This window comes from Triturus cristatus, chromosome 2_1 (genome assembly GCF_964204655.1).
Source record: "Triturus cristatus chromosome 2_1, aTriCri1.1, whole genome shotgun sequence".
Taxonomy (NCBI): Eukaryota; Metazoa; Chordata; class Amphibia; order Caudata; family Salamandridae; genus Triturus; species Triturus cristatus.
In genome coordinates, this window is record NC_140581.1 from 976,261,627 (window position 1) to 976,289,350 (window position 27,724).

The following is a 27,724-nucleotide window of genomic DNA, read 5'->3' on the forward strand; positions in this document are numbered from 1 at the left end:
GATTCTCTCATAAGTTGGATTCACCAGAGAGAGCTGGGTGTTTATTTGGATCAGATTGAATCCCTTGCAGTGAGGTTAAGAGAAAAAGTAAAATTGGTGAAGAGTGACCAGAAGTAGGAATGTTCTTATACAAATGTGTTTAAAGGTGGTTTGGGTTGTCTGAACAAGTACAATCATTTCATAAGGATCAAACCAGGATCGATGCATAGAGTCAGTAAGGTGTCTAATGTTCCATTGAAAGTGAGGGAAGACATGAAGCTGGAGTTGGAAAGGTTGGAAAAAGATGGCATTATTGAGAAAGTGGAAGGTTCTCAATGGCTGCCCCCAGTGGTCATCGCAAGGAAAGGGAATGGAGAGGGGAGATTGTGCATTGATTTGTGGGAATTTAATAATGGTCTCATAGTTGAGAGGTACCCTCTACCCAACATAACAGAAATGCTGAGTTTGATTGGGAGTGAGAAGTGTTTTTACTCTCTGGACTTGATGTCCCTTACCATCAGATAAAATTGCACCCTTTGTCTCAGGATCTGATGTCTTTTATTATCCCGTTTGGTATGTTCAATTATGTTGAGATGCCTTTCGGGTGGGTCTCGGCTTCTGCCGTGTTTTCAAAGGGTAATGGAAGACATCCTAAGAGGTGTATATAGGGTCAAGAAATATTAGGACAATTTATTAGTGTTTGTTTGCTCCTTAACAGGGCATGATGAGAGATTGCCTGCTTTTCTTGCCAGGTTGGACACTTGTAGTCTCTCTCCCAAATTAAGCAAATGTAAATGTAATGTGGACAGTATAGTATAGAAAACTTAGTTCATTAGATATGTTCAAGCAGGGAAGAGCTAGTGACTGCTATTAGTAATATGGCAAAACCTGAGCTGATTAAATTTCTTGGAATGGCTGAGTACTACAGTAAATTTGTAGCAGGTTTTGCAGAGAAGAATATTAACATGAGAGAACTGCTCAAAAAGGGGTGTAATTTAGATGGAATGCGAACTGCCAAAAATAAATTGTAGCAATTAAGACGAAGGTGAAGAGTGCTTCCAGTATGTCGAGTTTTGAACCAGGGCAGGATACTGTGCTGAAGATGGATGTTAGTTCAAAAGGTTTAGGTGCTGTTTTTCCGCAAGTAGCTGATGGTGAAGAAAAATCGATTGTAATTGTATCTAGAAGCATGAAAAGGACAGAAAGTAATTACTCAGTTATTGAAAAGGAAGCATTGGAAGTGTTCTGGGTAGTGAGGAAGCTGAGAAAGTATTTATGGGGGAGCAATTTTGTGTAGAAAACTGATCATAAACCCTTGAAGGATATATTTATGTCCAATGGCATTGTTTTGGTATCCAGTAGAATATACAAATGGGTAATTGCGGTGCAAGAATTCAATTTTGGTACGATGTATGTTCCATGTGCTAAAATATATTGTCAGATTGCATATCTCGCATGCGTTGCAAAGATTATTCTGGTGAGGAGAATGGTGAGCGTGTGAGGATTAAATCAAATTAAGTGAGCTCACTGGTGGCTCTATGCTGGAGGAAGAGTGGATAGATGAGGTGAAAAAAGTTAGAGAGTTTCGGATTGTGAAGGAGTGTATGTTGTCAGGATGGTCAAGGAAAGAGGATTGTAAACACCCAGAATTGAATGGCTTTATTGAGAGATTCAACAAAGTGTTGAAAGAGACCATATAGGGCTTGAAGGGGACCAATAAGTCCTTGTTGGGGAAATTCATAATAAAGTAAGAGTGTATATAGTAACACCTCATTCTACAACTGGTATGACACCATTTGAACACCTCAGGGCAAGGAAGCCAAATTGCATGATCTGCCCTAGCCTAGTAAACAAGAGGAAATGATTTGCTGTAAGAGACAGCCTCAATGAGGTAGTGTGGAAGAGTGGAGTGGAAGAGAAAATGGGAAAAATTAAGGAAGAGTTTCACAATTGTAAAAAAGTGAAAGTGACATGTGCTAAGGTTGGAGACTGGACAGGACTTGGACTTCCAGTCCAATCTGGTGCTTCAAAATGTAGCAAGTCCATGAAAGTTATTAAACTGTTTACTAATGCGTTCAAGACAGATGACCATAAAATATAAAATTTGAAGAGAGTTGCAAAATTCAACATGGTGGAGTTGGATGTTAATAAGAAAGTGACCTACTCCCTCCGCCACCACCAATACCGCCTCCCATGTATGGATTCCACCACACACCGTACCCGCCCCAGGGCCCCATGCGGTACCCAGCGTTTACAGAACCTCAACCAGGATATCCACAACCTGGCTACCCACAATCCTTCTTCCCAAACCCGCCACCTCCTTTTCAGTACAGAGGCAGGGGGCGAGGCAGAGGGAAAAGAAGAGGTCAGAAGCAAGTGCAGTGGCAAGACGCCGGACAACAACAACAACAACAACGACAAACCAGGAGCATGACACACCCAAGACCCTAGTTGTCAACCTTTCCAAAAAAGTGCTGAGTGAGGAAGAGACCTCAGACCTGGAACTTGGATTAGGCTTTGTCCCCACACCTAAGGAGGACAAATTCAGAATGAACCAGGAACTTCACAAACTATTCAGAAAGATACAACTTCAAGCATTCTTCCTAGGGAAACCTATCCGGGAACAACAAGACTCAGGACTCCGACCCCTGTCAAAATTCACCCCTACTACCGCTTTGGTCCCTAGGGAGATCTTAACATTCGAGAAAGCAGTATTGAATGAGACTAACCGCCTGGTACAGGGCACTACCTTTAACAACCAACCAAGCAGACTACGCAAGGCTTTGGACTCACTCAGAGATGACAAAGCCATTATTATCAAACCGGCGGACAAAGGGGGCGCCACAGTACTCCTGGACATCGGTGACAACGAGGCCGAATGTGACAAACAACTGAACAACAGCAGATACTATCGAAAACTGAATGAAGACCCAACGGATGAACTTTCCAAACGGATCCGTATTTTGGTGAACGAGGCAAACACAGAGGGCTGGATCTCCCCTCAGGAGGCGGCCTTCTTAATTAATGATGACCCAAAGATACCGTACTTCTATGTCCTTCCAAAGATACATGAAGGAGTGACCCCACCGCCAAGGCGACCAATAGTATCCGGGATCAACTCCCTCCTGGAACCCCTGAGCCAATTCAGCGACCACTTCCTTCGTCCGTTGGTCGAGACCACCACTGCATACCTCAAGGATACACGAGATGTGCTAAACTTAATAGAGGTCATCAATGAGGAAAACACCGAACCCATTGACCTACTTCTAACCCTGGTTTTGGAAGCCCTTTACACGAATATCCCCCAGGATGCCACCATTGAGGTCGTGGGAGACTTACTACAGGAAGCCGACCTCCAGTCTAACACCCCAGTGGACTTCATCATTGACCTGATCACCATAGCCCTGAAACAAAACTTCTTCATGTGTTATAACGTCTATCTTCCACCAGATACAAGGTACCAGCATGGGCAGCACCTTCGCGCCGAGTCTGGCAGGACTGTATATGGCATCTTTTGAGAGCAGAATCATTTTCTCAGATGACAATCCGTACAAAGAGAACCTGATCACATGGAAGAGGTACATAGACGATATCCTGATACTATGGAGAGGACCCAAGACCACTTGTGACGCCTTCCTGGAATGGATCAATGAACTCAATCCACACCTCCAATTTACCGGAACAGTAAGCGAATCAACCATCCCATTCCTGGACCTAAAGATCATCCTGGAAGGAGGCGAACTCAGGACAACACTACACAGAAAATCAATGGACTGCAACAGCCTTTTAGACTTCAAGAGCCACCATCCCAAAGCCTTACGTGAGAACCTCCCGTATGGACAGTTCATGCAGATACAACGCAACTGCACGACCATCCAGGACTTTGAAACCGAGGCCAACCACCTTGAGAAGAATCTCCTGGACAGACACTACCCGAAGAGGGTAGTGGAAAAGGCAAGAAAACGAGCATAGAGTAACCACAGACCAGCCCTCCTCGAAACTAAAGTAAGAGAACCAAGCAAAACCATCACGTGTGTCACCACATTCACACCACTATCCAACAGATAGAAGAACATTATCAAACATATTTGGAAGATCCTCAAAAAGAACACACTGGACCTGGAACAATCACGGTTTGCTTTTAAAAGGACATCTAACCTACGAGACACCCTGATAAATACACGCCCATTGAACAAGAAAAAGAACCCGCAGAACACCACACTCTGGAATCTACCAGCAGTCCACAGGGTCTTATCCGTGTGGCAACTGTCACGTCTGTTCCACCACTACTCAGACAAAGACACTGACCCTTGACGATTTCACCTGGGAGCAACGGGGGCACTCCAATTGTAACACAAAGAACTGTGTATACCTCATTACATGCCTGTGCGGTCTCAGATACATCGGTTTGACCTCACGTTCGATCAAACACAGATAAGCGAGCACACCATACGACGAGGTAGGACAGCTACCAAACTGACTAACCACTATTTAGAGGTAGGCCACAATTGTGAACAACTGGCGTGGACAGAATTGGAATTCAGACCTTTCTGGAACACACAAGCCCTCCTACAGCAGGAACAACACTGGGTGTTCCGAATACACACCCAGACAAGAGGGCTCAATGATTAAATACCCTGGGTAGAGCTATAACACTGTACGCACTGAGAACCGGTAACCAAGGACATGCTACCATACACCTGTACATGAAGCAATTACACCTCATATTTTGAATAGCACCTTTTTTACCCAAGTCAGAACTTGACCCTCCCAAGACATCACCAACATCTGTTCCCCTACGACAAACACACGAGGGGCACACCATTAGTCAGGATCCATCTAATGACCCTTACGGAACACACACACAATGTGTGCATTTCTGGCCATCTGGCTTTATGGGAGCACCCCTGAGATCCTGGGTCATGAGACATATATAACAACATAACATACTGTTTTCCTCAGGTATCTACTGTACAACCCACCAGAACCAGTATTTATACATGGGATTACTGCTTCATGGTATCGCTCTTGCACTCTACACACCACGCTCAGGTTCACTTCATAAATTTCTAACATAGATGGGGTTTATTGTCCTTACTTCCAGGGCTACTGTACCCTACATGCATGCGCGGGAGTGACAGACCCTCGGAGCATGCGCACGCACGATAGAGACACTACTTCCTACACATGCTAAGCGCCGCACGTACACAAAACAGGAAGTAGAAGACGCCTTGCAAACAATTACTAATACGGAACGCGGAGACACAGGAAACACTCTTTGCAGGCAGCCGCTGGCAGAGGGTAGGTGCTTAATGAGCCGGCACCGGACGCAACCGTAAGTAATATCCACCGTCTCGGTGGGGGTTTGCACGGAGTACTCTCCAAAGAACAGTCAGCATCTATCGGCTTAAGTATCTTTTAGGTGTTAGTCACTGTAACACTGTCCTCTGTGGACTCTCTCCATTTTTAGCCAATAGGGTGCGGACAGCCAACGGAGAAAAGCCTTGGGAGAACTCTCCCATACACGTGAAGGTAAGCAGGGCTGTGCCCTCCACTCTAAGACGCACTGTCTTGAGTGTTCTTCCAAAATGCCGAGCCATTACTAATAGTGATAATGATTTTTAATTGAACGATCCAAAGTGGTTCTAGCACTGGTTACGTGTCGCACCTAAAGCGTCCGCTCACATCCTCGACTCCTCCCGGGGTGTAATGCGCACCAGACAGAACACCGGATTGTTTGCCTGGGTTCTCCTACGGCTGACCGACACAACCTTTTACAGCAATGATCACCGGGGGTTGGGCAGGGGCCCGCAGCCGCTAATCATACAACTGGACCACCGTTGATGGCATTATGTCCTGTGGTACCTCTGCACGCCTTACCTGGTGCTCGGCTGCATTTTGTGTCGCAGCAATATGTATGTAGTTTAATCACTCTGTTCAAATGTTTTCTGGTCACATTATGCTGTTCTGGACGCTACCTCATGTGATGCACTAAGGTTAAATGGACAGATTTGCCATGTGACGTCAGATGCATAAGTTCTATTCTTTTTTTTTTTTCCTGCTTTTTTTCTGTTTTGTCATCCTTGCTAGGTATCTTGGAGTCTTGGGTAGATCAACAAAATCGAGAGTCACACCACACATTAGGCAATCTAGCCCTGTGGTCACACCCAAATCACCTTACACTTACTTGGGTTACCAATTTCACTCCGGAACCCCACTTTTATCGTGCACAACTATCACATCAGCTAGGTCCTGAAGAAACGCCATTGATCTTGCAGATTAACCAGGCATGAAACATGTCGACCTTTTATTAGTTACACGGGCTAATCGAGCCCTGTAGTAACTCACCAACCTTTTGGTTTTTTATCTAGCAGGGGCACCGCAATATTAAATTGTTTCCTTTGGATACCCCTAGGTATTTTTATTTACTCACTCCTGCACGCACTTCACTACCATCCATTTGGATCCACCCCACACACCCGCACTCACCTAACGGCTTTTCTCTTAAAAGATCTCCGCAAAAGTGACCCTTCGGGGGACCGTCGGGCATTGCAGCGCCGGCCCAACGAGGAGCATAAGCCCGATGATGAAGCATGACATCCTTCGGGGGGGTGTGAGGGCAACTAAGAGGCAAGACTTGGCCCTCCCCTTCGGTACTGGATCCTTGATACCGGGGATAAACCTCTGCCTCTCTTTTTCATTCTTCTCTTGCTTTCTATTCTACTCTTAATCTCTATATCTACCCCGTTGAGCAGGTGAGATTTTCCACCCTCAACTCGGAACAATGTCCTTAATGATTTGACGGTACTTTGAGGAGCATGGACATTGCACCTGATTAGGCTCCTGGTCCCCCCCTCTTTTTTGTTTACTTAATAAGAAAGTGAGCTCAGAAGGCAGCAAAGGTAGAGGAAACCATGAGGGTACAAGAAGAAGTATGAGAACGATCGCTGAACCATCCTACTTTAAGGAATTTGTCAAATAATTTAAATATGTATATTTTGAATCTTGTTCTGTAAAGAAGAAATTCATGTTGTGTTTTGTTAAGAGGGGAATGGGTGTGGTATCTTGTGATGTAACATAAAACATAGAGATGGCCTGGCCTGTTGCTGGGTAAATCAGTAGTTCTAAGAATGTTTAGATTCAAAAGAGTAGGAGTTGGAGATCTTGTAGTGTGAAGGCAGGGCGCACTGTGCTTGTTGTGGTGATTGTGAACAACTTGAAATAAAACAAAGGATTAAAAAGATTACCTTGTAATGTTGTGTCTTAATTTCACACGTTTATTTAAAGGTGATAAATCAAGCATATACATAATGATGTTACTGGCATTCAGCAGCAGTGGCAGAGCTGTTGGTGGTGCCAGCTACAGAGGACTACTATGAACTGCCTTTGGTCCTAGCACTTAATTTTTTACAAACTAACCACTGCGGAGAGGACTCCAAGTAAGGATTGAAAGAGAAGAAAAGATGATGGAAATGAAAGCCTCAAAAAGCTGATGTTTTATGGATAAGTGGCATGAACTCCTTTCATATTTATAAATGTGAGTCGCAGGAAGACCAAGAGATTAATATTAGTAAAGTATTTAATATTTGTAAATTGACAGATATGTAAAATTTCCAGGCCTACATTTAAAAACATCATATAAAAAAGGTATCTGTTTACCTTCAATGTTACTTGGAACATTTAATTGGGCTACACTTCCATTGATACCTGAAGCAAGATGCATTGAACCCTATACTCAGTGGCAGCCCTTTAGCCTTTGTGTTCTCCTCGGCCACATGCAGATAGAATGGAACGTGTCTTCGTTGAAGAAAGTCAGTCAAACTGATCAGCAGCTGTTTGGATAGACCTGCCCGGCGGAACTCAGGAACAGTGAATCCCATCCGAATCTCACAAGACTGTTCTGTCACAGACCATGAGATGGGCTGCCCATTGGGTCCCAGAGCGCAGATGCTGGGGAAGTGCTCTATGCAGCGCCGGATGTATCTCAGGCTTCTCTCATTGCCACCTAATGCCCAGTTTTCATTCACCAGTTCTGCATGGGACATATTTAGTTGGGAAACTGGAAACGATTCCTGAACACCACTGAAGTAAAAGAAATAATACAGTTTACTCGAACAATTGAGGCATTTCTTGATTACAAAGTGTACAGTTTCACCTCAAGACTGCAGCAGCATCGATTTCATCTTGAATAACCATGAGAAACAAAGTCCTTATGATTGTCCTCACTCAAGAGAACATGGCATAATTTCATGAAAGCAATAGTTTCCTTTGTTGAGGAACTATATGTAAGAATCAACATTAATTAAAGTGGAGAGCGGAGGAGAAATTCTGTTCTAACCTGGCAAGTCAGTGTGTCACTGGAGGACAAGAAGTCTGTTTGAATTAACTCTGAAAAGGAACTTTCTCTGGTAAAATAAATCCTTCTATGACCGCAACGGGTTTTGTCAACAGGTGTCAATTAATTTTAGCCAGTGCTACTATATGTTCCCTCAGGCTTGCTTTTGATACAACATACTAGTGTAGAATTATCTGCTTGGTTTTCCAGACTGCTAAATGCGAGATGGCAGTCTCTGACCCAAATTCCCACACTCCAAGGTTTGCCTTCTTAGGGCCGTATGACAAATACAGTGCACTGTCCCTGCTTGCACTGTGGAACACCTCATAATTAGTGAGCCCCAAGCAAACATGGACATTGTGTCTATTACGGATAGTGTGCTGACCCCAGGGCAGCCACAAACTAATGCTACCCTGGGGCTAGCACATTAGTGAAAGACAGAACGGCTGTTTCAAGCAGCCGCTTCATCTTTTGTAGTGCAAGAGGACCCACCTATACTTCACAGGAAAGACGAAGATCCCCCTTGGAGGTGGTGCAGTGAGTGACTGCACCTGCATGCAGGGGGATGTCTGGGGGTCCATGGGCCCCCTTCCCTCCTCCAGAAGTACACACAGAACGGACACCACTTTTTTGGCTCAAGGTGCGCCTCCTGAGATCTTCTTTGCATCTGCGACGCACCAAAAAATGGTGAAGGTGCAAAGGCAAAGTGTTTCCCTCATTTACATAGTGTTGTGCCCCCATACAAAATAAGGAATACCCTCTTAAGATAGCACCAGCGCTGTATGTGTGCTGGTGCTATCTATACTACAGAAGAGGCCGCAGAAGCTTCTGTGCCCTCGCTTATAATACTACAGTGCCCGGAATGTGCAAAAAATGTCAGTTGCACCACCAGGGCACTGTACGTAATACAGATCTGAGTGTTGTCTGTTCAAGTGTGGAGTGGAGATAAAGGTTTTACCAGTGCTACCATACAATAGACTTTGAAGTGCCCTGTTTTGTAATTCACACCTTTTTTTTTAGACCGTCCCATGTTCTCCTTTGATATGAAATGAAAATACACTGGAACAGATAACACTAGTAAGGCTATTATATGTGAGAATAATGATGAAAGACTCCCAAACCCCAATTTGCTATCCAGAGTACTAAGTAGTTAATTGACGAACTGCATCATAATTGTCTTATGTGTGACAACTGCATTTTGTTCCCCCTGGCGCTGCCCTTGCGTCAGACACTCAGAAAAGGATAGGGGCAATGCTTGCAAATAGTCTAACCACTGGCAATCGTTTGAAGTAGCATTACAACTACTGTTTTTTTATTTACTATGCTACCTCAAATTACACCCAGCCATATGCTATTCAGCATAGGCCCTGCTCCAATAGAAACAGCTCAGCCTGAACTACGAAGCCAGATCCATTCTGAACCAAAACATAAGCAACCCAAGACCAGTTTTGGCCTAGTTGGACCTCTTCATTTGGGTGGAGCTCAGTTCCAGTAACACAGTGAACATGGGACCCATAGACTATTTGCAAGCGTTCCTCTCAGACGTGGGTCCTTTGCTCGAAGGGCCTTGGAATCCAAGCTACACATCACTGGAGGAGCCTGACAAGGCCACCCCCGCTCTGGGGTTCACTGTGTACTCTTCCAGAGGGAGACGAAACTATCAGTTTGCGATGGACTGTTCCTAGGAGGAGCAAGGTTAGTACTGATTTGGTGAGTCTCTGTCTAGAGTACCACAGTGGGTGAAAAATGATGGATTGGAATGTAACCTCGAAAGATTGCCAGTGGTTAGACTGTTTGCAAGCATTCCCCCTATTACCTTTCATGTGTTTTTTTTGCTCTTGCTTCAGTTTGTGTGAGAGGTGATAAAGAATGCTACAAACACATGCATTGAACATTGATTCATGATCCCTGCATATATTCTGCAGTTCTCACGTCCTTCCCATAGCTCCTTAGCAGCAAATATAGGCAGGTTGGGGGAGAAGGCATGCTCCTACTGATGTAATTGTGGTAAAATTGTGTCACTTTTGCTACTCCTGGCAATTTAGTTTATCAACAGAAATGACTTTTTGGGTGGTCAGTGTAAATAAAACATGTCAAAAGAAGATGTACTTATATGCCTAAAAAGACTCAATTTGCTGCAGATTCCTGTGGGTGGGTGATGGTGACTGTAACAGCACCAGTTCCTATTCTTCCACTGATTATAACTGTGACTGAATATGATAGTTCCACTAGCCTTAATGGTTTTGGGTTGAACTGCGGCTTCTATTGATGAGAATGGTGATAGGTTATCAAGATGATACTGAAGATGCTATAGGCTGACATCATCATCATACTGAATGTTTATGCCCAACTGTGTATATTAAACAACTTGAATGAGCCTAAACAATCCATGGCCATGTTTCATATGTCACATATTACACTGAGGCTGAAAGAGGATATATATGCAATACAGTCTTCTATTTTTTTCTAGGACAGCCACTGATGAGGAGATTTTGGATTAGGGAGTCATCAAAAAACAGATTGGGTTAAAGATATCTACGAATTATCTTGCTGCTTGAGTGACCAAAAAATATATATAAAACATTTCAAAGGCATTTCTTCATTCTCTGATTAGCTTATTTACATTTATTTTTTAGATTAATAAAAGTTTATTTTTTTGTTTTATATACAACGCGGTCTTCCAAAATCACGCCTTTTATAAGTGCTGTCAATAATGGTGTTACTATTTACCAGTTCACTTGTATTCAATTTACAGACCTTTAAGGAAGGAAGTTTGAGTTAGACTTGCTGGGATTTAGACTTTTGACGTGCAGATGACTGTACATCTAAATGTTGAGCATTTAATACACTGTGATATCCTGCCCGCATATTTGATATTGAACTCATCTATGAAAGTACCTTTGTTGTTTTGCTTTCACCTCAGTGGCGAACAAAGGATCTGTCTCAAGGGCTGAGGCTTTCGTAGGAGCTATCCCACAGGCATCTGCTATCCCCGTGTCCTTCACATAAAGGATAGTGCAAGTGATGTCACTCGTGAATGACTTGCTTGCTGAGATGCTGGATATAACTTCACCAATGGAGGCCGGAAGCCCTGTTATAGGATGAAAGCAGAATGAAAAAAGCAAGCAATAGCAATATTCATGTTTGGATGCAGAAAATAAACGCATGCATATGATATTCCGTACTAATCTGGTTCAATGGCTAACTCACAAAAGTGAGATGCCACTCTCACTGCTACCATAAAGCATTTGTTTTGAAGAACTCTAAAATTTTGCAATTTCTAACACCCTAATAGAACTGCAGCTCTCTTGTCACATATCTTTAAGATGATTTTCTAATTTTGACAATTCTGTAAACTCTACTGACCTCTGATCCAGCTGTCAGTTTTTTCAGTAGGGTAGGGGAGTGCCTTTGATCCAGTTTTTGACGAGAGAACTTGCCCCTTTAGAAGGCATAACAGGGAATAACATTTTTAAAGAAACCCATTATTGAGGACATGTAGTCTACTGAGGGGAGGTACATGCAGAAGGGTGTAGGGGGCTATATTTTATCTGCTGCAAACTTGTGTCAGACAATGAGTTTACTTACAAGGTGGGATCATCATGGGAGAAGTTTCAGGAAAGTCTAAAAAATGAGCATAGGTTAAAGTAGTGACTCGTTTATTCTTTTAATGCTCTCTTCGGACAAATTAGTTGCCAACATTATGAAGGGTGTCATAATGAACTGTCCAATTTTTGCAGAATATTTTGGCACAGAAGCTGGGGTAAGCTACCCCAAAGCAAGGCATGTGCCAAAAACTTCAGTTTAAACTAAACTTTAAAGACTCTGTAGACCTCTCCCCAACAACGGTATGGAAAACAATATAGTGGGTGGAATGACCCAAAACCTAGAAACATTTGATGTGCAATATGGTTATAAAATTGAAGTACTCAGACAAACACTGATCTGGAAATTGTGTGTCTAGAGGAAATATTCTCCCAGGAGCTTTGATTGTTCTCTTTTTTTTTATATAATCTCTATCCGTTTTACATCCAACACAACATACAACTGTATATATGTCGTATCATTGTACAAAATATAGTACATCTCCATTTGCATTTTCTGTACCCGCTAGGTGGGGGGGGCGGGGGGGGGGGGGGGGATGGTCGGGTCAAATCACAGCATTCAACATTACTATCAAACAATGGCAGCATGAAGTCACTACAGAGATTAGTGCAGATGTTACTGTACGGAGTTATATTGAATCATAATGTAAAAGAATAAAATGGACAAAAAAAAGAACTATTAAACTTGATACCACCCTGCTAGAATGCCTAATCTGTAAATTTCGTATGTAAATACCGGCTTAATGTGCCACCTATGCGGAATGCAGGCCAACCAGGTCCTGCTGTAATAGGTGATATTATGGGATCAGAGTGGGGGGGAAAGAGAATGCAGCCCAAATTTTGTGGTATGTATAGGTGCGGTTAGGCCGGGCTGGAAGTGTGAGACAGTTGTATATAAGTGTCATGCCCGTGTGTGTCTGTGGCCCCACTCCCTAGTCACAAGCGTGCCATAGCGTGGGTACTCAAGGCATCTCAGTTGTATTGGTTAAAATCAGTGAAAGTGTTACAGCCATATCATCTATTGTCATTCATGTCCCAGAGTCTTGTTTCTATAGTAGTCACGCAGTGTTGCCAGTCCACAGGTTGCCTCTGAGCTGTTGGGTGTGGGGGTTGTGCTGTCGATATATCATGTTCGGCCACTAGGGCACACCGAAGGACAAGCAGCCATTGTTCGATGGATGGGCCAGTTGGGGACTTTCAGTCCATGGCCAGAGAGCGTTTGGCCAGTACCAATGCCAAGTCAATGAATTTGTTAAGGTTCTTACGTCACGTGTTCCTTTTGGTGATACCTAGCAGGTAATGCGCCCCCTGAATTGGCGATACGGTTCCCGTTGTCGCGGCTAGTTTGTCAAAAACCTTTTCCAAGCATGCTATGATATGAGAGCAAGGCCAGACCATATGCAAGAAATCAGCCCCTGTGTCATGGCATCTGGGGCAAATATCTATGCTGGTCGGGTACATTTGCATTGTGCGGGGATAAGTATGTGTGATGTAAATAATTGAATTGTGTGAATTGCAAACGGGCAATCATTGAAATTGTCATGGGATTTCCAATGCACGGTTGCCATCGCTTAGCTGTGATTTCTGTGGAGAGCGCCGCTGTCCAGTATCCATTCATGCTGTGGGGACAATGAGGGGGCTACGTCCGTTCTGAGAGAATTGTATATGGCTGTGATAAGCTTTCCTACCTGACCCGTGTGTGTCCATAGTGTTTGTAAAGCTTCAGAAGTCAGTGGTACCGTACTTCTGTCCCCCCAGATATTAGTTTCCTGTTGTGTCAGTGTCGCGTATAGAAGGAATGTTCAAGGAGCCACCCCATAGTTCTCTCGGAGTATCAAAACCACACAAGGCAGAGTCTACGAATAAATCTCCCCATGTTGTCAGTCGAACTGCTTGCCAATCAACCAGTTCTGGGCTCTTTAGGCAAGTGTATGATCCTGGGGGCGTCTCAATGGGGAGGAATAGGCATACGGCATGGGACGGCGTTTGGATAGCACATAATGCGACCAAGCCCTACGGGCTGCCCGTAGCAAGGTACAACCCTTTGTCCTCTGGAGCTGAATCCTGGTACCTGATAGCCATTCAAGCAGGTCTGGTTGCGATAGCGATATTTCCCAGGTGTCCAGTTCAGTTAGGTTCTTCTTTGCAAGCCAGCGCATGGGTCACTGGAGCTGGGCGGCTGCATAATATAACTCATAATTGGGCACCCCTAGTCCTCCCTCCGATATAGGGAGATGAAGCTTTGAGAGTGCTACCCTCGCCCTGGAGTTGCCCCATATCAGAGACATTAAGAGTGAACGTAGGTCATGGAACAGTTTCTGAGGAAGTCTGTAGGGGAAAACGATTAAATAATATAGGAGCCTAGGGAGGAGGAGCATTGTGGAAATGGCAATCCGGCCCATGGGTGATAATGGGAGAGCAGTCCAGAACGGGAGACTCTCCCTAGCACTGGCGATCGCCTTCCCCAGGTTGCCGTCTATCAGATCAGACGGGAAGTGATAGACCTGAACTCCCAAGTATTTAAATGAGTCATACACTCTGTTAAGTGGTGCCTTGGGCTGCCTCTGCCTTTACTCAACTTGGATGGGTGACATCGGGAATAAGACAGATTTATCCCAATTAATTTTCAGGCCCGACAAGTGCGCATGGGTTCCACTAGACCTCAGAGCGCCTCGTCCTGGTTGCAAAGATAGATCAGTGCATCGTCCCCGTAAAGGGACACTCTATGCCACTGTGTGAGCACTCGAATGTGCCAGTCAATAACATGGCAGAGGAGCACACAGGCCAGGGGCTCCATGGCCAAGGCAAACAGCATGGGTGAGAGTGGACATCCCTGCCTGGTACCGTGCTCAATATCAAAGGGGGGGGCGAGATGACTCGGCCTGTTTTCACCCGGGCACATGGGTTGGTGTATAATATTTTTACCCATCGTGGGAACTTAGGACATATACCAAATCGAGCTAGCACCACCTGTAAGTAATCCCACCCCAGGGTATTGAAGGCCTTTTCTATGTCTAAGGCTGCTATCCAGTGTTGCTCGGGATCCATTTGGGCCCACTCTAGGATTTTAAACAGGCGACAAATGTTTATCCCTGTACTCCTGCAGGAGACAAATCCATTTTGGTCCGCATTGACCAACAGTGGGACGACCTCCGTCAATCTGTTGTCCTGCAACTTACCCAGAATTTTGTAGGACAACTGACTGTACGAGCTCATGAGAAGGGGGTCACATTCAGGTTTTGGGAGGATTACAAGCACAGCCTCGCAGAGGGAAGGGGGAAATGTGCCTCTATCAAAGGATACAGCTTTGATTGTTCTCGTACGAGAAGTTGTGACATAATTCTAAACAATAAAATCCTTTTGCCAGTCTTTGATGCCTTGAAGGAGAAGTATTGGAACCTAGTGGCTGCAGAGGAAATAAGAAGCTATGCCCAACGTGATGCATGCACATTGATTCATTTAAAACTAAATAGAACACTCAATAGGCCAATGAAACTGGACCCAGAAAGGTTGTCATGACTTTTATTGAATTTAATGAAGAAGCCCAAGACCTATTTTTTAGTGAACAATTTGTAAAGGAGTGGGGCAACTGTGAGCATACTCATGTTCTTAAGTACTTCACAGACATCCATGGAGAGGTATCCTACTGCTCGCAGGTTGTTCCGTGGGCCACGGAAAGTGTGCGAGCCTTCCCAGTTCTCAAGTCCAGAGTTTAAAAAAAATATGCTTTAGAGCAGTTCAGAGAGGCTACCTCATTTCACAAACATATACATGAAAAATTTAGATTCCAATGTCTATTATTTTACAATTGGTCAAGGAAGCACTTTCAACTTCCAAATATTTACTTCTTTGCCAAGGAGAAGATTAGGCATAGACCAATGAAGGTGGAATGGAATCTCAGTCATATACGGCCTGCGTTCTGTCTTTCTCCAATGAAGGAACAGAGGGCAGAATGGGAATATCCTACGCAAATGGAGTGAGCGGATTTGGACATTTTATCAACAACGGTATTGTTAGAAACCAGGACTTTTTTGTAGTGTTGTGCTAATTGTTGCCCCCATTTGACTACTGTGGTTACTGTTGTCATTTTGAAAGCCAGACCTACCTTGCAGGCTGCTTTGAACCATAAATGATATTCAAACTCATCTTCTAAATTAAAGGTACTTCCAAATTCTCAAATTACCCTTTTTTCACATATGTCACCTCTAAGGTCTCCCCTAGGTGCTCCAAGGGTATTGTGAGTTGTAACTATAAGCAGGGATATTATAAAAAATGTTGTACACACCCTGTTGAGGCAAAAACTGCCAATTTCGTTTTTCCTCATTGTAGCCCAATGGCTCCGTAGGCTAAGATGGGAATACTTTATAAAATTGAAAGAAAGGAGGTAAAAAGTTACTACAAAGTATCAAAATGATAGAATAAGTCCAACAACTTGCCACTGTTAGATTTATGATAACTATCACAGAAAGGAAGTTATTGAACTTTTTCTGTAAGCCAAAATCCATCCTTCAAGCTACCCCCTCCTGATTGGCCAGCCTCTGCCAGGCTGTGCAAGCTGTCTCAATGAAGTGTGAAGTGGCCTGACTAGAGACAAAGAATTTCCTGTGGGAGGAGAACTACAAGCTACAGCACACAAGGTCTTCAAAGGGAAAATGACAGTTTAGGACATCACCCCCACATCCTGAGCCCCAGCCAGACAGGAGCTCCAGTAATTAAATTAGTGACGGGGCTGGAAGGGTAGTGTTGGGGAAACTTAGCCACACCATTGTGTTGGATTAGCCAAATCCAACCCTCCAGGAAAGATTTTCTCCATTTTGGATTTTGGAAGAATAGTGCTTCCTGGGACAAGAATATGCCACACTCTGAAGGAAGTGGTCATACCGGAGGTTGACACCCTGCATCCCATTGGCCCCCCTGCTTGAGACGGCGCAATGGGCTTGTAAATCTGCCCCTTGGTGATTTGGACACTTTGAACCAACATTAAAAACTTCGGGAAGAATTTCCAGAAGCTTGCAGAAACATTTGCAAAGAGCTCCATAAGTTGACCAGGTGCATTGTGGGAGTTGTAGTCCCAGACCCCAAGAGGCAAACCAAAGCACCTGAATCTTTGGCTGGTGCTGTTGGCCCTTTTCCTGTATCAAGAAACACTTCTGAAAGTAAGTGTTAAAGTGTTACATTGTGGGTGGCCTGACCTCATGACTGTGTCTCTGTCCAGCATGACCATTTTTAAACCCTTTGAGCGCTATTTGCTTCTAAATTCTAGTTTTACTTTTAATCTTTCAAAATTCACACCTCTAGTTCCCTACATTGGATTCTTGTCATTTTGGTATCATTTTAAGCATACAAATATTTCCTATTTTTATAACTTGGTGTTGGATTTTTTTGTGTGTTGTGTCTTACTTATTTAATGTATTGGTGTTTTTAAATGCTTTACACACCTCCTAAATTAAGCCTGTCTGCGTGTTGCCAACTACCAAGAGTTGAGCAAGGGAAAAATTTATTGAGACCCTGACTATACCTTTTATTGCGATTGTGGCAATGTTACTAGTGGTAGGTTCCTACATACCCCTACTAATAAACCACTTTTCAACAGGCAAGCATTTGGTTAAACTTTAATAGAATAGTGTTTCATTTGGTACTTTTGGCAACTTTGTATCTCACAAACTTGGACCAAGTGCATTAAAGAAACTTACATCTGCACCAGATTACATTACACTTTTTTGTGGGCACGGGGAGATTAAGTGATATGCCTTGGATCACAAGATGGTGTGCCAAGGTCACCCTCTATGGCCTTTGGGACACATCTACAGCAATTTACTCCTTCCTGAAACTCCTGAAATTGATAAAACACTGGCTGTGTTTGAGGGGTTAAAGGTTAATAATATATCTAGCAACAATGTTACTATAAATCTGAATATGCATTTAGAGCAATTAATGACACTATTGCTGTGCTTGAGCTGCGTTAAGTTGAAAATATATCTAAAAACATCCTTTCAATGGATCTGAACACGCAAATAACCCAATTCCAGGGGTTGTGGTTTTATGTGATATTTAAGAAATTAGGTTGCACATCCTCTCAGAAGATAAATGTATTTTAATTTGTAATCAAAGTTAAGATAAATGCACTCAGACAGCCGAAAGAAAAGTGTACGTCTATAAAAAATGAATAATGTTCACCATTAGAGAGAATTTATTTACATGAAACATAATAAAAGGATCGGTAATCAATTATCAAAAAAACTCTTTAGTATGCCTCTGTACTTCAGGTATGTTCATTGATAGAAGGAAAAGAGTAATTTTGATTAACAAAAGACTAGGCAGGATAGCAAGCAGAAAATATGGTGATTTCTACTAAATAAACCAGCCTGTATGGAACAGGAGCTGATCATGTCCTTAAGAGTTTTGCTACTACGGATAAAGGGCTGGAAGGACAGATGAAAGGACAAGATAATGTGTTGAATTTCAATCTGGATGGAGGAGGGCTCAGCCAGTTGATGTATAAGAAAATGTATGTAACTTGATCAGGAATATTTTCAGAGCAACTAAAGGACCCCTGGATACATGGCTGTGCCCACTAGTTCTAGAAAATAAACAATTTTTAAATATGGTGGGAAACTGATCCACAAATACTAACAAAACCAAAGAATCTGGAAAATCTTCTTAATGATACAGGTACTGTGGGAAGTTCTGCAGGTGGACTGTTGTGTCCCAGAGATGAAGTTAAATTTAGAATTATATCAGCTGGTGACTAGTTTTGTAGGCATTAGCAAGGGGTGTACTTCTACTGTCTTGGTAACCAATGAGGGTATACATCTTTCTTCCTGCTTTTGTTCCATTATGTTGATACCAATTTAGAATGCCCCAAGGACAGTCTCACTTTCCTGAATATGCTAAAAAAAAGCTGAGGCATATAGACCCCATTAACTAGCTGAAGATAAAATTATCAGATCTATCCACTGCTTACATTTCTTCATTTTCTGTCTCTCTGGCTGGAGACCAGAGTAATAAAACAATGCTGACTCCTAATGTACAATAATACTTCAAGGGAAGAGACAGCCTTAGTAATAAGGAAGGTGTCTGACAACCAACAATCCTACAAAAAGGGTATAGGGCCTACCTTTGTTAGGTTTGGGAAGACTCCTACATAATGGTGAAGGGACCTCATTCTGATGTGTTGCACTCAAAAGTTAAAAACGTGAGAGGATAGGAAGAGTTTGGGGGTGAAATAAGATTGCTCTATTAGTAATTACCAGGCCCATTTTTATGAAAATAAACAGTCACCATTAAGATCAAGGCTACAGCTACAAACAGTTAAAACCATTGACAAAAAAAGATATGCATAGAAAGAAACACAACTTTAATGGTAGTCGAGAAAGGATGCCAACTAATAAGATCGAACTACTTGAGCATGCAGAAAATGCTTAGTGTGTCCAATGTGTTGCTTCTTTCAGCGTGTAGAATTCATCATTACCATGAGTGGCCGTAAAACATCTGTTTATTGCTTATTTATCTTTGTAATCCCCTAGATTATAGTTAACATTTACTCTTTTCAAACGTTTCCTCTTTCGTTCATACTTACCTTGAATCTGGAGGAGTTTAGTCCAGTCAATGGCATCGGACTTCTGCAGGATTTCTTTGAGGGTTAGTGGGTCACTGGTGTAGATGAAATAAGTATTGTTGTGGTAATCATAGTCATCCTTCATGTCCTAGAAATACATTGTATAAAATAGGAAACCAAAAGCCATGTGTTCTCTGTCATTCAATGGCATAAAACAATGTAATGAAAGACAGATTGTGTTAACAGAGGATGCCAAAGAGCAGGAGAAAAGATAACCATATAGCACATAACTTAGAAGGATCAATTTAAATAGTTAAACATGGATCTTAAAGGGAGAAAATAGCAATTGAAAAATCAATTAATAATCAGTCTCCAGTTTATGTAATTATTTCCTCTTATTAAGTATCTAAATGTATGTACATTGTTATATTTCAATAGACCCAAAATAGTCACTCTTATCCTTATTTGCTCAATTAATTTACTGTAATTTTCTTTTCCATGCGTTATACACATGGTTATTAGTAATTACATAAATCTTGTTATTTCACACGACACATTTGCCATAAGACAATCCACCTCCTTTACTCTCTGAGGTCACCAGAAAAATATAACACAGTCAAAGTCAGAGGAGGTTTAAAGACCTGAAGGGGCTGACTCCCCTACTCGAAAACAAATGCCACAAAAGAACCCTAGGGTCTACAAGAAAAGGAAGATTGCTACTGATTGTCCCTTACAAGGACAGTTTCCCTCAACCACCCGAAGGTGGCATGCTTTATCATAGGGTAACATCCTTGCATTATGAGCCTAGTCGTAATGCAGACACCAACCCCCTCTGAGAGCGAGGAGCTCAGGCATGTTTTCGGTAAGAAGAGGTATTGTAAATACCTTAGATGAATTAAATGTAATGAGGGGTGCAGAGCAATGTATATGTGAGATTAAAACTTGCTCCAGAGTATGCAATAGACTTTATTAGGGCTTCCATGGACCAGGATTCAAAGCTAAGCTAGAATATGAGGGAATTCAACCTGCCATAAAATGAAAAATAGGTCAACATATTTCAACCGAATATCCTCAACAGAGGTGTGGCGGCCTTCTTCAGGATCTTATGGAAGCTTCTGCAAGGTTATGTGTAAATGAAATGTATACAAAAAAGGTGATAAAAGCAAATTGCCATTTACAGAACCATTGGTTGAACTGGAAGTCCACTTTGTCAGGGATCCACTGGTGGTTTACCTGAAAGAAACAACATGTTTTAAACAGGATATCAACTTGAATTTGTGAGACACATTGTAACACTCATTCCAACATATATAGGTTACCGGAAAGGTCCTGGAACTTAATCAGGGCTACTACGACTATCAGTAACCAGCACGTCAACACAACTTTGTGCTTGTCAAAAAAAACATGCATGAGCTTACCCGCAGCCATAAGGTATCATGCCTCAACTTTACCGTTGCGCAAAACTCAAGGTGGCATGTAGTCCTACAACAATAAAAGGACATGTGCAAATCAATTTGTCAAAGTACAAAAAAGTGGTTGAAGCGTGTGACTCAATTGAAAACCACATCAATACCCCAACTGCATGAATATAATATTGCATCTAATTGTTAGGACTGATTTGTGGGTAAAATCATAAAAACCAACTGTTAAACAGTAAAGCGTCAAATTATAGATGGTGTGACCCACAGTTACGTATTGTCAGTCATTGACACACCTTGGCCCCTAATCATGTCTCAGATACAGCAGCAAACTCACTATCCTACTGTTCAGTGTCAGGATAAAGGGGTATCGTAAGAAATGATGCCAGTATTTGATGTACCAATGTAGTAGGAACACAGGCTTTCCTCGTTCTCAAACAGTATGGCATGATGGGTTTGTCAAGTACAGTCAATGACAGATCGTATGCCGGTTGACCCTTCTCTAGGAAGTGTGTAGTCAATTTGGTGGCTTGCTTTTTGCACCTAATTGTACTTTTGTGTTCCATTACCTATGTTTTGACCTTTCGAGTTCTTATCCCGATGTACTTTAATCTGCAAGGACAGGAGATTACGTAGATCCCTCATTCACTATTACAGTTCGTATGTTGTCTCTGTTCCCAGGTCTTAGCAGGGCCAATATCAATATATGTTGAATGAGATGTCTGAGCACATACTCCACATGAGCCACACGGAAAATGTTCTTTCACGGGTGGTGAGCCCCAAAGAGTGTTTTGTTTGTTCATATTTATGGTCCTTGGTCTGGTATGCACTAACTTGTCTTTCAAGTTTGCACTTTGTTTGAATGCGAAGAGTAGTTGTGGCAGGGACTGGATCCCTTTATTCAGTATATGGCAATTCTTGTTGATAGATTTCTGAATCAGATCTGATGTGCTTCAAAAAGTGTTAACACAGACCAGGCACTCTGTGGGCTCTTTTGGTGGTCATATTTCTAAAAGAGCCTCTAGGTTATTGTTTCTTGCTCTTTTGGCTGATTTATGTATCAGTGATGGTGGGCATTTGTGATCCAGAAGTGGGGTAGATAAGTTAAATGTGTGAGTTTTGTACCTCTGGACAATTGAACAATTCTGCTGTATATTTAGGACCTGTTCAAATTGAAGATTGTCCCTTAGAGACCTAGTGTGGTAGCTTGTGTATGAAGGAAGGGCATTCCTGGCTATAGGACTTCTGTACAGTTCTGTCTCTATGGCTCCAGAGGACGGATATATACATGGGTCTCTAAATGGGAGGCTTTCCTGGCTATATTCATGGGTGAATTTCTGGAATGGATTGTGCCAGTGATGGAAAGCAGTAATAGAGTCAGCATCACCACACCATATGACAAAAATGTCATCGATATAATGCTTACATTGTATGATGTTGGACTGGGAGGGATTCTCAAATACCAAAACTTCTCACGTCTCAAAACAGTGCATGCGGAGGTTTACTAGACTGGGGGTGAAGGTACTGCCTATTGAATTCATGGAGATTTGTAGGTATAAACCATCCTAAAATTGAAAGATGTTCTTTGGTAGCTAGTGTTGCACACTGCATGATGAAAGAAACTTGGGTCAGAGTATCCAGGGCCCTGGTCCTAAGCAAGGTTTCTAAGGTGGCCAGTGTTTGATCTTGCATAATGCAGGTGTAGAGAGACTTTAAATCAAAGGATATGAGAAAGTCGGTTTCAGTGGTGAACTGAACCTCAGTTAGAAGACTGATCAAGTCCTTGGTGTCCTGTGGAAGGGTAGACATTTCTCATAACAGATCTTAGGAAAAAAATCCACAAGCTGGGAGAGTGGTGCCAACAGGGACCCAATGCCAGAAATGATCAGACGACCAAGAGGTGGCAGTTAGGGTTTGTGGATTTTTGATAGTACATAAAATATGGAATGACCAGTTCTTTATTGATCAGAAATTCATCCTCTTTTGAGGTTAGGCAACCATTTTCTTTTCTGTCCTCGAGCATCAAGGAGATCACAGCTTAAAGCCAATTTGTTGCGTTCATGTTCAAAGGATGCTAGGCACTACTTACGCGTAGTTGTCTTAGGCATTCAGCCTTATAAGTGGCGGTGTCTAATATCACTGTGGCACCAGCCTTGGCTACTGGTTTTATTGCTATGGATTCATCCATAGTTAAAGTCTTCAAAGCCTGTTGTTCTTGTCAGCACTAGTTGTGGATGGGTTGTTTAATGAGTGTTGTACTAGACTCCAGATACTCCAAAACTGCTTTTTTAAAAAGTTGCAAACGTTATAGGGATGATTGCCTAAGACAACTAGGCATAAGTAATGCCTACCGTCCTGTGATCACCTCGATGGTCGAGGACATGAAAACAATTGCAGTCATGCCTTCTCAAATGCCACCTGTGTTTTGTAGATATATATAGCACCTGGCCTCTCGCTACGAGGTATGCCTTCCGTGGTGCAATCTACACCCTTGTCGTCATATCCAAAAGGTATGTTGCCTCCTTGATTTGATGGTGGGTAGTTTGTAACTGAGCCCCACTAAACACGCTCTACTTAACATGATATAATCAGCTGTATACACTGTATTGCTTCAGTTCAGGGTGTCATAAGAAGCGGTTGTGTCCTGACCGCTTCACTGCTTTTGCAAGTGAGTAAGAGTGGGTCCCAACAAATGGTGGGGTTTAGGCCACTGTACCATTGTTTGAGAATGAGAAAAGCATGTGTTCCTACCACATTGATACATCTAATTGGCATAATTTCTTACGATCCCCCTTTATTCTGACACTGGGCTTTAGAATAGCACATTTGCTGCTGTATCTGAGACACAATTAGGGGTCTGACTAATAATATGTAACCTTGGGTCTCACCATCTGCAATTTGACTCTTTACTGTTTAACAGTTGATTTTTATGATTTTACCCACAAATCAGTCCTAACAATCAGATGGGATATCATATTCATGCAGTTGGGGTATTGATGTGGTTTACAATTGAGCCACATTCTTCAACCACTTTTTTACTCTTTGACTAATTGATTTGCATGTGTTCTTTCATCATTCTAGCACTTGATGTCACCTTGAGTTTTGCGCCAAGGTAAAGTTGAGGCATGATATCTGATGGCTGCGGGTAAGCTCATGCATGCTTTTTGATAAGCACAAAGTTGTGTTGACGTGTCGGTTACTGAAAGTTGTGGTAGCCCTGATTAAGTTCTAGGACCTTTCCAGTAACTTATATATGTTGGAATGAGTGCTAGAGTGTGTCTCACAAGCTCAAGTTGATTTCATTTTGAAACGTTATTTTTCAGGTAAACTACCAGTGGATCCCTGACAAAGTGGACTTCTACTTCAACCACCGATTCTGTTTATGGCAATTTGTTTTTATCACTTTTTTCATACAATTTTGTTTACGCATAACCTTGCAGAAGCTTCCATGAGGTCCTGAAGAAGGCCCCCACACCTCTGTTGAGGGTATTAGGCTGAAACATGTTGACCAATGTTTGACTTTATGGCATGTTAAATTCCAGTCTGTTCTAGCTTGGTTTTTAATCCTGGTCTAGGGACACCCTAATATAGTCTAATGAGTACTCTGGAGCTAGTTGTAATCTCACATCAATGCACTCAGTTCATCGAAGGTATTTAGTATACCTCGTCTTACCAAAAAAATCCCAGAGCTCCTCCCTCTCAGAGAGGGGGTTGTAGTCCTCATTATGACTAGGGTCATAATGTGAGTAGGTTACCCTATGATGAAGCATGCCTCCTTCGGGTAGGTGAGGGAAACCGCCCTTTAAAAGGGACTCTCCGGTAGCACTCTTCCTTTTCGTGCAGATCCAGAGGTTTTGCAGTGGGCCTGGTTACCAGAAAAACCCCATGCCTATTTTGGACAAAAGATCACGGTCTCTAAATGGAGCAGACCCATTACATCACAAAGGTTTTCTCTTCTTGTTTTGATGAAATGCAGCAAAGAGATCCTTCATTTGAATGTTGCATTCTATTGATTTAGGATAGTTTACATGTAGGACAAGCAGGTGCGTAGAAAGTAGGCAATGTATCAGAAACTTACATCTGGCCGAGGGCGAACAATCACAGTCTTGTATTCAGGCCAGGAATCCACCAGAACCTCAAGGTTGAAAGGGTTGCCCCTGTTAATATGGAAAACAGACCCATAGACCTGTAGGAAAAGGGGAATATGGATTCATATATTAGATAGTAGCAGATGTCTGCTAATACTCTCGGTCTTCATTTTGAATAGTGTTAGTCTTTAGTATGGAGGTGCATTGAGTTTGAGAAGTAACTTTTTGGATTTTCAGTGACTACTCTGCAACTTGCACATATGATATCCATGCTTTGAATTCCAGGCATATCATTTGTCATCGGAATCTAAGAAATTGGGGTCCATACTCGCCCATTTCCTTTTCTTTCTTTCAGTCTCCCATGTGGATTCCTTCCTCCAGGACCACCCTTCACAGCAGCATCTTGACCCCGAAGAAAATGACCCTGTTGGCACCGGAATCCAGGTAAGTCAGTTTTGCAGTATTTACCCATTGACTGGACTGGGCACAAGTGGTCCGGACTCCAGCAATGGGAATGCACTGGTAGTAGGTAATTTTCACATGTGTCATGCATATGTGTACATTTAACACTTGCGCAGTCAAAATATACACACCTGCATCAACACATGAAATAATATTCCCCGTCATCAGAAACACTGCCGCTGGCCCAGCGGTTGAATCGTAATATGGCAGGTGGGAGACTGCCTCTGCGGCGGTATGGCGGTAAGATCACCAAAATCATATTCAGACCCTCAATCTGTATTGTCCTCTCAAATCCGTTCCTTTCCTGCTTCTTTTGAAAAATAATGAAATCTAATTGTCCTGTAAGGGACATCGTTCTCTCACAGAGTCAAAACATAAACAAATATTTGTGCTATTTTTTTATCAGTTAAATATCTTTTTCTGCTTTCCTCCATTCTTTCCCATAGTGATACCCTGCAGTAGGGATGGAGACCTCAATATGGTAAAGTATATTGAAAACTAAAAAAGTTTAATAACTTTGAAGAAGTTAGTAAAATATTTTAATGTTAAGTATTATTGTAAATAGCTTTCGTGTATTTAGTTTGCATGTAGTACAAAGTAAAAAATAATGTTACCATACTAATAAATTAATAGTGCTTTAAATATTTAATTACCATTATTATGTTAAATGAATTAACAATATTTCGCAGAAGTAAAACATTTAAAATAAATTCCTATCTAAAGGAAAATATTAAAAACATTTATTATGCATCAAAAAACATTAATGGTGTTGGTCGGAAAACCTCCAAAGCAGGTCGGAGGCTTTCTGGCCGACATCCCTGGTATGACATCCGACCATCTAATTACAATGCAGGCTAGTCACTCTGGCTGGCTTCCGAAGGGCTCAAGGAGCCTGTCGGACAGTAGAAACTGCAACATAGTCCCTTTAGGACAGCGTTTCTGTCATTGGGATTATGATGTCGCTTTCACGCAGCCTTTCCAACATGGAAAGGCTGTCGGAAAGCGACTTTGGAGGCCCCTGGAAGGGCCCCTTGCCTCCACGGCCTATGGCTGTGAGGTGACTGCCACTGGGTGCAGGGACTTACACAAACTTCCATTTGTATTTGTAGAGCGCACTGTAACCCAAAGGGCATCCTGGCGCTGCAGTAAGATACTTCTACCACCCTGCTTCCTAGCTAGCTAGTTAATATGCTAAGTCTGCACTCTAGGGAAAAGCCAAGTTTTTATTTTTCCCCTGAACTTCATCAGATCTTGAATCTGTCTTAGCTCAACTGGCAGGCTATTCCAAAGACGTGCTGCAGCATAGCTGAAGGCTCATCCTCCTGATTTAGCTTTCTTAATCCGGGGTACATTAACCAGCCTGGTCGAAGAGGACCGAAGGCTGCGGGTAGGGTTATACCAGTTGAACTTAGATTGCATCGGTATCGGTACCATCCCATGCAGGGCCTTGAAGACGATGCACAGTGATTTGAACTGTATCCTCAGGAATACCGGAAGCCAGTGAAGCTCCATCAATGCCAGGGATGTGGATGACTGTCTTGGTCTGGCTAAGGCCAGTGTGGCTGCTACTGTTTGGGCTCTCTGGAGTCTCCCGATCAAGTACCTAGGGGATTCCAGCAGTAGCGCATTACCATAGTCCAGGCTACTCAGAATGACACTCCTTATTACCAGTGCTCGTGCCTGATATGGGAGTATCTTCCAAAGGAGCCTAATGAGCGAAAAACTACTTCCCACAATTCTATTGACTTGGCTTTCAAGGTTTAGTTTGTCATTAAACATATCCCCGAGATTGCGTACCGTCGAGACCGGTAACAGAGGTGTGTCTGTGGGCATGGGCCAGAATCCTGGGGGGAGAGAGCAGGGAACTTTGCCTGCTGCACAGCAAAGAATCTCGTTTTTTTCACAGTTAAACTGCAGAGAGTTGTTTTTCAGCCAGCGTACTGTTTCTATCATACAGGCATGACATTTTTCCAGAGAGCCCGCTTGGTCTCCCTCCAGTGATGCAATGAGCTGAGTGTCGTCAGCGTAATTTACCAAGCTGACCCCATATGATTTAATGATTGCAATCAGGGGGCTCATGTAGGTATTAAATAATATCGGGCTAATTACTGAGCCCTGAGGAACCCCGTGCCTAATCTCCGCAAACTCCGACCGATAGGGGTGGAGGGCCACCGCCTGACATCTAGATGTCAGATAAGATCGGAACCACTCCAGTGCTACCCCTCCCACCCCAACTGTTTCCAGCCTGTCCAGGAGGACTGCGTGGTTGACTATATCGA

The 27,724-nt window shown here is 42.7% G+C and overlaps 1 protein-coding gene across 3 annotated transcripts in view; it reads right to left on the reverse strand.

Moving 5' to 3' along the window:
* Nucleotides 1–7,540: 7,540 nt before the first annotated feature.
* The window catches only part of LOC146866147 (glycine N-acyltransferase-like protein 2), a 119,893-nt gene continuing 99,709 nt past the window's right edge, over nucleotides 7,541–27,724 (reverse strand). For all 3 annotated transcript variants that reach the window (XM_085633965.1, XM_085633957.1, XM_085633973.1), the window contains 4 exons: nucleotides 24,974–25,081; nucleotides 19,499–19,625; nucleotides 11,213–11,405; nucleotides 7,541–8,061 (listed from right to left, as the gene is read on the reverse strand). In XM_085633965.1, the coding sequence (XP_085490091.1) occupies nucleotides 7,647–8,061; nucleotides 11,213–11,405; nucleotides 19,499–19,625; nucleotides 24,974–25,081 (843 nt within the window). In that variant the 3' untranslated portion in view covers nucleotides 7,541–7,646. The remainder of the gene's footprint in view (nucleotides 8,062–11,212; nucleotides 11,406–19,498; nucleotides 19,626–24,973; nucleotides 25,082–27,724) is intronic.